General features: G+C 42.7%; 1 protein-coding gene across 1 annotated transcript in view; it reads right to left on the reverse strand.

The window, feature by feature from the left end:
- Positions 1 to 13,034, reverse strand: part of LPGAT1 (lysophosphatidylglycerol acyltransferase 1) — a 65,723-nt gene extending 52,689 nt beyond the window's left edge. The window contains exons 1-3 of the mRNA XM_061991391.1: positions 12,935 to 13,034; positions 12,472 to 12,637; positions 11,780 to 12,047 (exon numbers count right to left, since the gene is read on the reverse strand). Coding sequence (XP_061847375.1) covers positions 11,780 to 12,017 — 238 coding nt within the window. The 5' untranslated portion in view covers positions 12,018 to 12,047; positions 12,472 to 12,637; positions 12,935 to 13,034. The remainder of the gene's footprint in view (positions 1 to 11,779; positions 12,048 to 12,471; positions 12,638 to 12,934) is intronic.
- Positions 13,035 to 14,220: the final 1,186 nt, after the last annotated feature.

Raw genomic sequence — 14,220 nt, forward strand, 5'->3', positions numbered from 1 at the left:
TGAAAAGCATGCTGGAAAGTGTATGATGTTAATTCTAGCTGGGAACTTCAGCTTGCACTTTTGCTGGTATGACAAAGCAAGTGATTCAAGTCAAAAAACAATCTCACTATATTTCTTTTTAAGCCAGGACCAGTTCAGCAACTCTTACAAGCCTGTGGCCACATTTCAGGTTGCCAGTAAGCAGAAGTCCATCTTCATAAATCAGAAGAGACAAAGGCATGCTCGGGCTATCGTAAATAAAGTAATTAGCAGGAAAAAAAAACATTATCCCTCATCAGATTCTTCTAGCTGATGTACCTCAAAGCAGCAGCTGAAAGTTTACAGTTCCTAAGTTTAAAAAAAATACTAGCTCTCTGGCATCTGCTACCATAACAAAACAAATAATTCTCTTACTCCTGCTGACAACTGCAAGAAAGACCTTGGATTTGTGGCTGACAGTTCTGCAGGGAGTTTCAGTACTACTTTTTACTGACTACAAAATGGTCAGATTTGATATAAATGATTTTATTCAAACATTCTGAACAACTGATTCCTACCCTTCATCTTCAGCACATAGACTAATACTCAATGCACCTTTGGATGAAATTCCCACGTCCCAGTTTTGAAGTATGCTGCTGTAATGACAGTAATTGAAGCTTTTCTTTCTCCTCCCTCTCTCCAAATAATTTAAAAAAATCCCATATCTCACATACAAAAGTTTTCCTATACATTGGGATCAAATGGTAAAAATGGCAGCAGACAAATGTTGGGGAGACAAAACAAGAAAAAGGACAAACTTCAGACAACTTCAATTAAAAACAGTACTTCACTGCAAAGAGTTGTGTCTGGAGAGCACCTGGTTGAACAAACAGTTATCAAAGAGACTGTGAAAATGGACTTCTCCATTTCAAATACAGCAAGTCTGACACAATTCATACAAACTCCTAGGTCTGTGGGTAGCAAAAGGCACTGTAGGCACTTTACACAGAACTTGTCATGAACCGTGACTACAAGTGCCTTGGCTTACTCATGAAGCACTTGCCAAAAGGGTTACCAATAACTCTTCCTTCAGAAAAAAGATAACTAGGAAAACCCAATTTTATGCAGGCAACAGAAGTCTAGCACTCTCACTGAGTAAGAGCTTTGGTCAATACAATTCAGAAGTCAAATTCTACCTTATCCAACTAAATCCTCCACACTTTGCTCAAAGAATCCCTGCCTCAAAGCACGCACAAAGGGTGACTGACTAGTCACTCAGATTTACCACATTGTTTTTGCAAAGTATCAGGAAAGGGTGGTAATAGGACTGGAAACAGAAGCAGCAGCTCACCTACTATGGTTCTCTCTTCACCACAGCAGCCACTTATTTAATCCTTAACCTTCCTACAGTGACACACTGCTACGCTAGTCATGGTTATCTGAACTCAGCTCTGCATTTTAGCTTTTAAAGTTTAGTAGGCTGTTGAAACATTTGCAAAAGATATAAGCAAAGAAAGAAAGAAAGGAAAAAAAAACATGTTTCAGTATTTTCTCCCCTCTGAAACAGATGAGGGACAAAAGCTTCTCCAGCCTGTACAAGTCTTGTCAAATTCCAGAAGCTTAAGGTAGGCATCAAACAATCCTTAAACACATCCAATGCAACAGAGCTACCTGGGCAAAGGCCTTGCTCTTGTCATGTTCCCTTTATATGTCACTAGGTTAGAAGATTGAAGTGTTAGGTTTGATGACAAAAATACAAGAGTCTCATATACAAAAAAACCCAAACATGTTTGTTTTCATGTAATTCTCTACATGCAAGAGGCTTAACAGATATTTCTATCAACCATACCTGCACCTGAAAGTATTTTTAACAAATATGAACCGAACATCATAGATCTTTCACGTTATATGAACATAACAGGCTACAGTTATATTTATTTCCAAGTAATGCTGTTGCTAAGAGGAACAACTGAATTTTATGCCAGAGACAAGCACAGGAAATAAAAATGAATATGAAAGGAGAATGCATTTGGAAAGGAAATTGGCAGTTACCAGAGTTGGAGTTTTGCCAGGCCATCTATATATACTTATGCATATCAAAATAGAACAGGTTCAGGTACAGAACACAAGAGGCCACCTCTCTAATATAATGACTTCACGTGTGCTGCAAGGTGGTACCGAACCCTTCTTGACAGACTCTCATGCTGCTTACCACCCAGTGACACTGCTCTCTCCCATGTCTCCCCGAACACACCCAAATTCACCTCAAGCCTCATGTTTCTACATGTCCCTGGGCCACATTCAGAACTGACTTGCTCTTTGGCTCTGCCCTGCCTACAGTAATCTGAGCATTACTGTTCATTTCTGAGAGCTTCAGTCAGGTTGATGCCCTTGTAGCCTTTTCAGAGGCTACATCAACTCCTGTTTTACACAGTAGAAAGTCTTAAAAATACAATACTTGAAGTTCTTTTACCATCTTATTCTTTTTCTTAAGACTAAACAGTTACCTGCATATGCCTTTCGGACCCAAAAGGCTATGATAAGCTCATCTAAAGGAAACGATGGTGCTTCATAGATCTCGGTCACTGTCAGATTAACATGTCGCTCCAGAAGCAGCAGAAGTAACAAAGTCCGTTTTCCCAAAAGCTTGCTGCCCAACCTCCTTCTCCTCGACAGGCTGTACAAGTTATGCCAGCACTACAGCAAGCCCAAAACCATTGATGCATTACTTGGACATGCAGCAGGTGCCAAAAAGACGTGCCATGGCCAAATCTGCCTGTGCTACTCTTGGCTGAGGCACTAACTTGGGGCTTGCTCTCCTTTGCTCAGCTGGCAATTTTCATAAAACTCATGAGAATATCACTATGCCTGAAATCCAAACCATCTGGTCAACTGCAGACAGATTTAACAAGGAGGCAGAGCAGAAGTGTGGGAGGGGTGAGAGAAAGAATAGCAGTTAAACAAGTAGCTTAATCCCATCAGGAAACTATGCTTAAAACACTGTCACATTTATCTACAGAGATAATAAAATAGCCAAGTCACCAAATTACATTCAAATAGTGTTCAATTGCTTCACCCTAAACATGACACCCAAATATAACATGCTTAACCGAACCCACATATTCTTAATATTAATGGGTTGTTTTTTTCCCTGCCAGTTTTGGCAAACAAACACAGCCACCACAGACTTTCATAGAAACTGCACATGCTTGCAACTTCAGAATGCCAAGAAACAAATGAAGCTCAATTAAAAAAAATTCAGACAAAATCCTCCTATTTGCCACCAAAAAAACCCCCACATCCACAAGCACTCATGCCATTGTCCTAATGAATCAACTTTCCAGAAGTCATGTCCTCCCAAACAGCAGTAATGCTGGACGTTGCTCTTAGAACACCATTTCTATTTTTATTTCTACATAGTGAGAAGCAGTAATAAAGCCATTGATCTTTCCTCTCCCCCTTTATTTAAATTACACAACTGAGGTGAACCTCTAAGCTAGTTTACACTATTAGACTCCTTAAATAGAGACAATTCCTACCTTTCAGAATGGTAAACCAAGAAGTATGTTGTAAGATTCAAGAGAAGTTAACACTATTGATGCTATCTTGCGACATAACTGGAAGTATTTAGGAAAGACAAACAAATAAAAACCTGAGGCAGTGCTGACTCAGTATATAGTAAAAACTTTTAGTTTTCTATCTTCCAATAACACTACAATTCCCCTTCTTTACACAGAGGCAGGGAGATTGCATCTCTTCTACTCTTTTCTGCCAGGGAAACAGAATCATTCTTTTCCAATTCAGTTCTGATTCTTGTTCACCTGTGAATGAAATTGCTCCGATTTGATTTCAACTTGCACTAATGAAACTGTTAACTCTCTTAGATCTCTTTGATAGTTTTAAAACAACTGAAACAAAAACAGTAAAGTGTGAAGTTGAACCACTTATGTTTTTAATATTATTTTCCACCTTGTAATAACAGAAGGAGTAGCTGTGCATTGAGCCAAAGCTTTCCTTAAGCTCTCCACCACGATACTAATCTCTTTCCCAAACTACTACTTCACTTAAATGTTGATTACTTTGGGCTGTTCAACTCTGAACAACTTCTGTATTTTGTTGGCTATTCATACAGCTTAAGTACTTTTGAAGTTCTTTACAACTGTCTCTGTAGCTGACAAACTCAAACAGTAGGCACATAGAACTTCAGAGGAATCCTGCTGCTAGGCTTTCATCAAAATGAACACCGGACTTTTTATTCCTTTATCAGTCACTTTTCAGTTTATGATAACCCTTTGTTCCCACCCTACACTTCGTTTTCTTCTCTAACAGAACTTTGCAGAAGGCATTTTTCCAGTCTAAACAACACTAGCCAGTTAACAAAATAGCAACAAAAAGTGAAGAAGTCTACTTCAGTCACATTTTGTTCACATACTAGAGCCCTATCCTGCACAGGACTGCTCTCTAGAATTGAAGCAGTAGAGTTCAACAAATACTGTTTGATATTAGAAAGAAAGGTTGTTACTGTCACCAGAAGATGTGGTTCCTTCATGTTTCCCTTCATTATTTGTACCTACCTTCTTTCACCACATCCGTAAAATGAACTGGGTTAGGGATAGTGGGTTTTTAAGTCATTCAGAAAAAAGAAAAAAAACAGGAGGTGGGTACTTTTTGTGTGGAGCAGGGCCATGATCCAGATCACCACACCATCATTAAAATATTTGGCCAATAAAACTGAAGCAGTGGTGGCAGGATGAGCCTGAAAGGCAGCGACTGGCTTTCTTCAGTGGCACTCTGCTGGAAATGCCTGTAGGGGAGAGGGGGAAAAAAAAGAAAGAAAAAACTACAGCCTCATAGGCAGAATCCTTCACTGGTGTCACGGAACGTTTTTAGGAATGCAAACATGTTAGCCTTATTTATTTCAGTAACTGCATATACAAATGGCTGGACTATTATCTCAACTGCAGTGACTGCAATTACAAGCCTACGCAATCCCACATTTGAGATGACATCTTAAGCATTAGAGTTTATATTCCACTGTAATAAATGCAAGCAGATTACATATCTTGGAGCTGTATTTTGGCTCAGTTTGCACTGGAAAGTTATACCACTAAGCTTATATTCCATAAAGGATTTACTAACTGCCCTGTCTAATTAAGGTTGCACAACTCTTCCATTTTTAAGATCCTTTTTTTCAGCAGCTTAAAACCTTGCCAAACTAACCTTTGGCAAGATTCCATCCCTCACACACATCTCACAGAGAAAGTGATATATTCTGTTTGTCTGTTTGAATTTCTTTCTTAAAAAGTAATTTCCCAGAACAAAATGACAGAGAAAATAGGCTTTATGCACACTAAACGTCCAACTTTTTCTTGAAAAGCTGGAAAATTTCTCTACTTTAGCACAGTTACATTAAACAAGAATGAGAAATTGCATCTCTGCCATAAAGGCATCATCTTCGAGATGTGTCAATACAGATGTAACCACACTGACAAAGTGGGAAAAAATTCCTCCTTTGTAGCATCTGAAAAGAATTTGTGGACAAAGAATGTAACTCCCTAAGATTTTGCTTCTCTGAATCAGAAATGGACAAACACTCTCCTGTAATTACTTCACACTGTTCCTAAAAGCTTAGCATCAAGAACAAGAAGAAGTACAGAGAACAAGGAACACATCTCTCAGGTATTCTTAATCACATCTATCCTTTCAGGCATTCAACTAGCAATGAAGGGAGAAGTAAACTAGTGTGAATAGGTATGCTAAAAACAAAGTCCCAGAAAAACTAGAAGGGATGAAAACACACCCTACAAACAGCAACTTATCCATATGCAGGAATAGAATCCAGAAATCCCCAAATTTTGTCTTCCTTTGGCTGTTAATACATGTGCTAATTCAGAAGCATTTCTCAGCCATTCCTGGAATTTAAACAATCACATCTTCCGGTACACGTATTCATCAGTAATTTCATCTTTACTACCCTTAGGCAGATATGACAGGTTTGGTATGATTCCAACATTTTTTGTATTACCCAGAGTAGCTTAAAGAGGAGCAGAGCCTAACCCAACCTAACAATAAAAAGGGATACACAAACACACACAAATAGGAACAAACAACAAAAAATCCACTACCAAAAAACCAACAGTGTGTGTTTTTACTCTAGGTTTTGTACCAGAAAGCAGTAGCTTTCTAAAAATAAATTTCAGAGAGCATTTCAATACTTAATCTTTTGGAATGATCCTTTATAGTGAAACGACACAACAGGCAAATGAACGATAAGCTTTACTGCTTTTGACGTATTGCTGACACTCGATGAACTACCAAGTATTAAGAATTATGGTAAAGCCTGCAACTCGTGTTCCAAAACCAAGAGATGGGAACGTCCTGGCGTGATTTTACGTATTACTAAAATAGGACAAAGGTCACTGTATAGCACTCTTTACAAATAGACACATCCCTTGCACAAAGAAGTTGACAGTAAGTTCACTGTACTCCTTACCTCCTCTTACGCAATGGCATAATAAGCCTTTGCTCTGAGGCCACAGTAGAAACAGCTCCAATGTCCCCAACTCATTCAACTCTGACCTTTTTGTATCAAGACAGCTCACAAATTACACACAAACTTCCTCTTACAAACATCAAAATAAATTCAAAGATGCCTGCTTGGTCCCAGCATAAACTACACAAATCACACTCGTCAGAGAAAGCTGCATTGAAGTCAGGGATTATCTAGAAACTCAACACACAGCCGTAGCATAACCTAAAAGTTTGTGTGATATGTTGCTATCCAAATCTACCAAGTTGCATTGGGTACTTTTGCACATGCAAAGAAAACAAGAACAATTTTGTTTCCCCATTTCACACACTGCCTAACCTCAAAAACCTGTGTTGTTTCCCTCACGTCCCTCCATGCCCAGTCCTCAGAGCAGTGGCCAAAACCAAAAGACTGATGGATGGAAATCACACTGTAGGAACAGAAGAGGGTAGAAAACAATGGCAGGGTTAGATGCACAGATAGGTCTCCTGAAATAACACCTCCTGCCTTATTTGGGGCAAAAAAAAATATTCTTTATCTCATCTGCTGTTCTCATTTTCTGCTGCACTTCCTGCCCGAGGAGAGAAGCTGACTTGTCATGAGAAGCAGAACAGACGCGCATGCTATCTGCACTGAGGAAGTGTTGTCACAGTAACTCCACCTGTGTCTCTAACAGTTCTGGAACACATAAATATTCAGATGCTTAAAAGATTAGGGAAGTTGAGACTGTTGACTGATGAAACGGAAACGGATCATTTTGAATTACAAGGGAAAAAAGGTATGACTGCTGACAAAATTACAGAGTGATTGCTACTTAATTGTACATACACGTCGGCCAATACATTTTAAATCATTTGAGGAGAGAGGAGGAGGAAAAAATGAAAAATCCAAGTGTCAATTTTGCTCTATTACACTGAATAACAAAGAACGAAGAAAGATAAATTCTCCTCACTTGACAAACCCAGAACATTCTTACAGACACTATTTAAATGTCACCTTTCCAGATGAAACAGAGCAGAAACAGGCAATACCATAGGATTAGTTAACTTTTTCTTAGGCACTGCATTATTATACCAGTAAGCACATTCACACCACTAAGGCTTTTCTGTGCGTAGTAAGGGAGGTTTTACTCGTCCTTTCATCAGCCCACAGCCCAATAACCTGTCCAACATTATTATAAGACTGTGTGTTGGCAGGAGGCTGAAATGGAAGGTTTTGTCGAGTTGTCCTCTTCATTGCTGAAGTATGAAATATTCCAAGCATAACTTAAGGAAACTCCCTCCCAAGATGCACATAACCCTGCTGACCACACACAACCCTTGTCTCCCCTGGTGTTCTGAGAAGCAGAACGTTGATGGTTGCTGCAGACAGAGGACGTTCATCCTCCACCAGCTCTTCCCCAACTCCAGCCAGAGGTAAAGGCTGGGTATACACCACTGCTCCTACAGTGGGACGCAGCTGTGCAGAGCAGAGTGAAGCATAAGATTAGCATCATGAGTATGAGGACTGCATTGCTAACCGATTACTCTGATGCTGTACAGACTTCTAATTGCAATGCCGCAACCACAGCAACACTATCAAAGGCTAGCACCAACTTCTGCATTTAGACAGCAGGAGAAGACAGCAAAACACTTAAGCAAGCCGTTTTTTTCTAGCACCCCTGCTTTAGCAATTTGATTAGCTAGAGGGATAGTATGTTTTTAGTATGCAACAGTTACTTGGCCAAAGGAGCTCAAGTCTAGAAGTTGCTTCCTTTTAAACCAGTTTTGCAGGTGAGCAGGAGGTCATCAGAAATTCACCACTATGGATACACTCCATCTACCTCCCATTACATCTACTGCACTATTTAGTAGTTTCTGGTGTACTTGCATATTAAATGACAAATTATAGTATAGGAGAAAAAAAGGTACTTGCCAACAAAGGATCAAGCACTCTCAAGTTTGCTTTTTTTAGAACGCATCTTCTGACAAATGCAGGTAAGTGTTATTCAAAGGTGCCTTTCAAATCACACTAATAAGCAGATTCCCAATGTCCTAAATGGACGGTTCCTATGAGAAGAGCAATACATTTATATAAAAAGTCTTAATTAAAAAAAAAAAAAGAAAAAGGCTTAGAACAGTTACAAGAAGGCCTTTCTGAAAGCATAAAAAGTAACATTGCCAGACTATCTGAATGTTCTTCATAAAAAGACACTCAGTCTTCCTTTTTGTAACTCTACAGAGTTCAAGAGAACAACACAGATATTTATCATGCTGTGCCCTTTAAAAAATCAAAGGCAACCAATTATACCCAACTTCCCTCTCATACTTGCATCTTAAGAAGAAAAAGATTAGGGAAAGGAGAGTGACCTTTACAATTTCTTTTTCATTCCTTTCTTGAATTTGCTGCTCCAGCTACACATTATCTCTTTACATAACATGAAGTGCACCCACAAACAGAAACACCTGCGTTTATCAAAAAGCACTGATTAGAGTTGCAGATATAGACACAGATCCTGTAATTTCTGTAACAAATCCTCTATGATCCTAGCATGAAAACACATCTTTACGTGGGGGTGAGGAGGAGAAAGACAGACCTAGTTCTTGAGTTTCCCTCAGCTCTTCTGGCTTCATTCAATAAAATATACCAACAACTACGCAACAGCAGCAAAGCCCAGAAGGAAAACCTATCACTCACCGTATTTTCCTCATTTGGCGTTGTGCTCTCTCCTATACGTCACATACAAACTTACAAGGTGGGGGGGAAAGTGCCCTGAATCAACTTTTTTCAGGATGAGTTCAAGTCCCTAATTATAAATGGTTTATATCCTTTGTCACCCAACAGATGACTCAAACTTGAAAGAGGAAAAAGTAAATATATTTTAAAAAATAAAACATACCTTCAACACAACTGAAACAGAACATTCCAATTAAAAGGCAAATAAAGTTATTTAGCTGAGGCCTTCTCAATCAAGCAGAAACAAAACCCCAACTTACCAACTGCTCAAAAGAAAAAATCCTTAACCTTCTCAACAAACCCACACATAACTGCTCTTTGCTTCTGCAAAGATGGAACATACTGAAGCCTGTCTTTGACTAGTTTTTGGAATTGAAGACAAAAGAATCTGAGAGCAATGTCTCTTTCAGATCCACCACTAAGCCTTACGGATCAACTGTCATATAGTGGTATCTCAGTTCTGAATTAGTTATGTTATGTCCATAAAAAAAAGGGGATCTAGTGATGTTTTTTTTATAAATCTACCAATCTGGAAACAGACACATAAATTACTCTGTCTATGAATGTGGAAGCCAGAAAGACATGCTTTCCGGGTTTGTTCTGCATGTGGTAGTGAGCACTGATGAGGGGAAAGAAAGAACGGACACAGAAATAAGCTATCCTTGCTACTTTGTAGCTTTCAGTATAAATCACATTAATGTCTCCATATCAAATAAGATAGTTTAAACTGAGGCTTCACATAAGTGCTCGCTTAAAATCCTCCCCACAACAAAGGCCATGCTTTATAGTGAAGAGCAAAAAGAAGGGCCTCCTTACCCACACACCATCCCAGAAAACACTTCTTTATAGCAGCTTGTAAACGGTACTTCAAACAAACATACTAAGACATTTCAAGACTATAAAACAAAGGATTTAAAATTCTTAAGATACATTGGCAACACCAATCAACAGATGCTTCAGGAAGACTGGAGGATATGCAGATCACGCTAAGACCACTTTCCAAGCAACAGGTAAAAGAAACCACACAGCTCTGCACACAGCAGTAAAACTATCCCAAGGAAATTACTTTCAAAAATTGACAACCATATCTTCACAGGACAATGGCTTGAATTTTAACTAGCACGTTCAATATACACAGCAAATCCCCAGGGTCATACGCTGTATGACTTTAACCTTACTGTTACACCTGTAAACTTTCCCATTTCCAATTAATAATACACACAATGCCCTGAAAGTCAGTCCTTCCTTCTGGAAGGCTTTTGTGCTTTAAGGCATAAAGTAAACTTTCAAAATACACCTGCCACTGCAAATACTATGTGGGCTTCTTTTAATGAGCAAATATAGACATAGAAAAACGATTTTTAAAACAGCGTATCTGGAAAAGCTTGAGCTGTGTCAAGGCAAGGCAATTTCGAAGCAGTGCAATGTTGCAACAGTTCCAGACAGAATCTAGCTTGCTGCTGCCACCATCTCTCTCCTTAAGAAGAACTGGAAGCTCACCTAGAGCATCCACAGAAACTGTCATCTCAGAAAGGCACAGGACAGGGTATGAAAAGACATGTTATCACAGAAGCTTCAGCTCTTGTAACCTAATAAAAAGAACGTTCCATCTGGGCCAACACTGCCTTTCTGACTAATCGGGAGTCTGACCAGATTCCAGAGCTATGTGCTGCCAATCTTTTGCAGCTTACATGGACAAGACCTGAGGATGCAGCCTGGGCAGAAGAGAAAGAATTTTAGGAGAGCTGTTCATATTCTGCCCTTGATAGATTAATTTCCTCCCGTTTCCAAGGTCTAAGCACATACAATAAATCGATGTCTGTTTTCTTGCATAAAGTGCAGTAGCTAGGATGAAAGTCAGTGTATTCAAAGACAAGACTAGAGCCTTTCTTAATATTTCCATCCTTTTGATGAGCCTACAAATACTAACAATCAAGTTAAATAATAAGTGTAAAGCAAGCATACAGAGAGGAAAACCCCTACAGATTCTGTAATTAGCTCTGCTAACAGTCGAAAAATGTTGCGTATCACTGTTGGTATGAAAAAGGCTCCCCTCTGTTCCCCTTCATTCTGAAGCAGCAGAAGAGACAGTAGCCGTTGCAAGGAATAGAAGACCTATTCTCCTGACATGAGCTTTCTGTCAAACTTCTTAAGCCTTGTTGTCCTGATAGTTGTAAGAGATGATTTAGAGACGTGCAGGCTTAATAAGGAAAGGGTTGGCTCCAGCAGCTACATGCACAGTACAAATCAACTCGCTTTTGAGCTGATATATCTTTTTCACCTACTATTAAAACAAAGTGATCGCTATACTTAGCGAAAGTCATATTTCCAATGATGCTAAAACAAAATACTGATTGAGAAACTTTTACTTAACACGTTTGTATTGATGATTTAAAAAAATGTTTCTGTACACTCAGCATCTCAATCCAGCAATACAGAGAAACCTCAAAGAAAATCATCCCACATACCCACTATATTTACGCATTCCCCTACATGTGCCTAAACAAAAATATCTATGTTTTAATACTTATTTACATCTTTATGTTCATATGTTTTAAATTAATAAAACATTCTTACCTGTATATCCTGCCCACCAGCCCCAGGAAGCCACCATAGCTAAAAGCCACTTAAATAATACTCCTTCGATATACCAGAAGCTTTTACTATCCAACACTCGGAGAGGCTGCAGCATAATTAAATACAAGACGTAGGACGGAATAGCAACCAGGTTATTGGCGACCATAAAAGCGAACCTGAGGAGTGCTTTCAAGCAGGTATAGCCCACCCGCTGGGCCTGCTCTAGAGTCACGGCCATTCTCTTCACAGCGGAGGGCACCGGACCGTCCTATGGGAGAGGAAAGACAAGGCACTGATAGCGCTCTCCGAGCGGGACGAGGCGAGGGTGTCTGCCCGCCTGTCCCTGACCCCACCAGCCGCCCGCGCCCGCCTCCGCTGCTGGGCATCGAGGAAGGAAGCTGCTCCCGCTCCCAGGGTGGGGGCACGAAGGAAGAGCCGCGACCCTCCGGCCGGCACCGCGGCGGGAGCCGTCTCTCCTCTGTGGGCTGCAGCGCACCCCAGCCCGCCACTCACCTGAGGGGAACATGCACACGGTCCCAGCCGGCCTCCATCTTTCCCCCCAAAAAAGGTCGCGGGCGCTAACGCGGCTGCCGGCAGCCTCTCCCCCCGCCCCGGAGCGGCTGACAGGAGCCGGGGCCCGCGGGCAGCACTGAGGGGAGCGGGCGGCGGAGGGCCCCAGCCGCGGGACTCACCTCCGGCAAGGCAGCGGGGCGGCGGAAGCGGCAGCGGCGGGGCTGGGGGAGCAGGGCCCGGCGGCGGCGGCGGCAGCAGTCCCGGCTGGCGGCGGCAGCTGGCGGCGGCTCATGGACCCGGAGGTGGCTGCTCCGGACGCGGCAACGCTACTCGCCCTGTGGCTCCCTGCGGAGAGAGGGAGGCGGGCGGGCGGCGTGAGCGCGGGGGCCGGCGGGCGGGGAGGCGGGAGCACCGGACCGGGCGGGCAGGCGCAGACCGCGGGTTCACCTCGGTTTTTCCCTGCCGGGGGCCGGGCCTAGCACCCCTTCCCCTCCCCTCTCCTCTCCTCCCCTGCCCGCCTGCTCGAGTCGGCACGGTGCTCAGCTCTGAGCCCCAGTCCCTCAAGGGCAGGCGGGGGCCGCGGGCGGGGAGAAGACCCTGCACCTGTTGGGGGCGAGGGCCCGGCCCGCGGAGGATGCGTACCTCAGCACCGCCGCCTCGGTCCCCGCCGCGGGCAGCGCGAGTGGCCGGGGGTTCATGCCGGCCGCTGGGGCCGCGCTCCCCGCCCCTGCCGGCTGCGTGTCCGCCGTGACCGCCCGCTCGCAGCCGAGGAGCGGGGCCGGCGCTGCAGCGAGCGCCGCCCCCCGCCGGAGCGCGCGGACGGCTGCGCCCCCCGCCCCCTCACACACACACGCACACACACTGAGGCAGGCGCGCGGCAGCACGGGGGCGCGCGGCTGGCGGCTCCCCCCTCCCCAAGGCCGGCAGCGGATCAGGAGGGGCTGGCCCCACGCCCCCTTTGGGGACCTGCTGCTTTAATCCTCCTTCACGGCTCTTGTGATTGAAGTTTTGGGGAAAGCTGAAGATGGGACACCTTTACAAGTCCCGCCAGCAGCACCTGAACGACACTTCTGGCCTGGACAGTAACAACATGTGTTGTTTCTTCACTGTGGTCATAACGCCCCTGTGCGTGCTTTTTATAGAGCAACTTTTCGGGCTTTTCCCTTCTCTCTCACCCCACCCCTGCCCCCACAAACACCATCTTCTACTCCTAGAAAACCCCTGTAGAGGTCTGCGTTGTACAGTGACATTTAACAGCAGCCCAGAGAGGGGGAGATTTCACAGCTCACACCCACTGAACCGCTGCCAGGTGAGGAATTTTTGCCAGGCCGGTAGCAATACAGGACTGTTGCCCCTTGACAGTTTGCTATGCAAGTCTGCTTCTGTTTTGTCGGTAGACCCTGGTAGAGGCTGTGGAAGAGCACCCTCACTCCTCCTTGAGCTCCATCTGGACACATTGGGCCCAGCTTCCGCAGCTTAGTGATTTTAACCCTATTGGAGTTCTTAAGGAAAAGAAGCAGATGAAAAATAACAACGCCAGTTTAAGGAAACATGCTTGAAGGTCTTTTTTTAGTACAAAAGAAAACATTCAATTGTAAGAATTACATATCAGTTGCATATACAGAGTATGCCAGGTGCAAAGCTAGCCCACTGTTTCCTAGACAATGAGGCTTCAGAGATGACTGTAATCATCAACAAAATTAAATCCCAACCTCCATTCCATGAAGAAAACCAAAGTTGTTATTGCAGATAAATTTCATTTGAGAAGTTAAAAAACACAAACAACCAAGTGCCCTCATGTTCTGTTTGAGCAAAACAAAAACAAAATTGCCGACCTTTTTGACAAAAAGAACACATCTTGCATAAGTGTTTCCAAGTCTGGGTGTTTCTTTCTGTCTATGTTATTTTTTATTACTATGTTAAATCTG

Source organism: Colius striatus, chromosome 2 (genome assembly GCF_028858725.1).
Source record: "Colius striatus isolate bColStr4 chromosome 2, bColStr4.1.hap1, whole genome shotgun sequence".
NCBI classification, from domain to species: domain Eukaryota; kingdom Metazoa; phylum Chordata; class Aves; order Coliiformes; family Coliidae; genus Colius; species Colius striatus.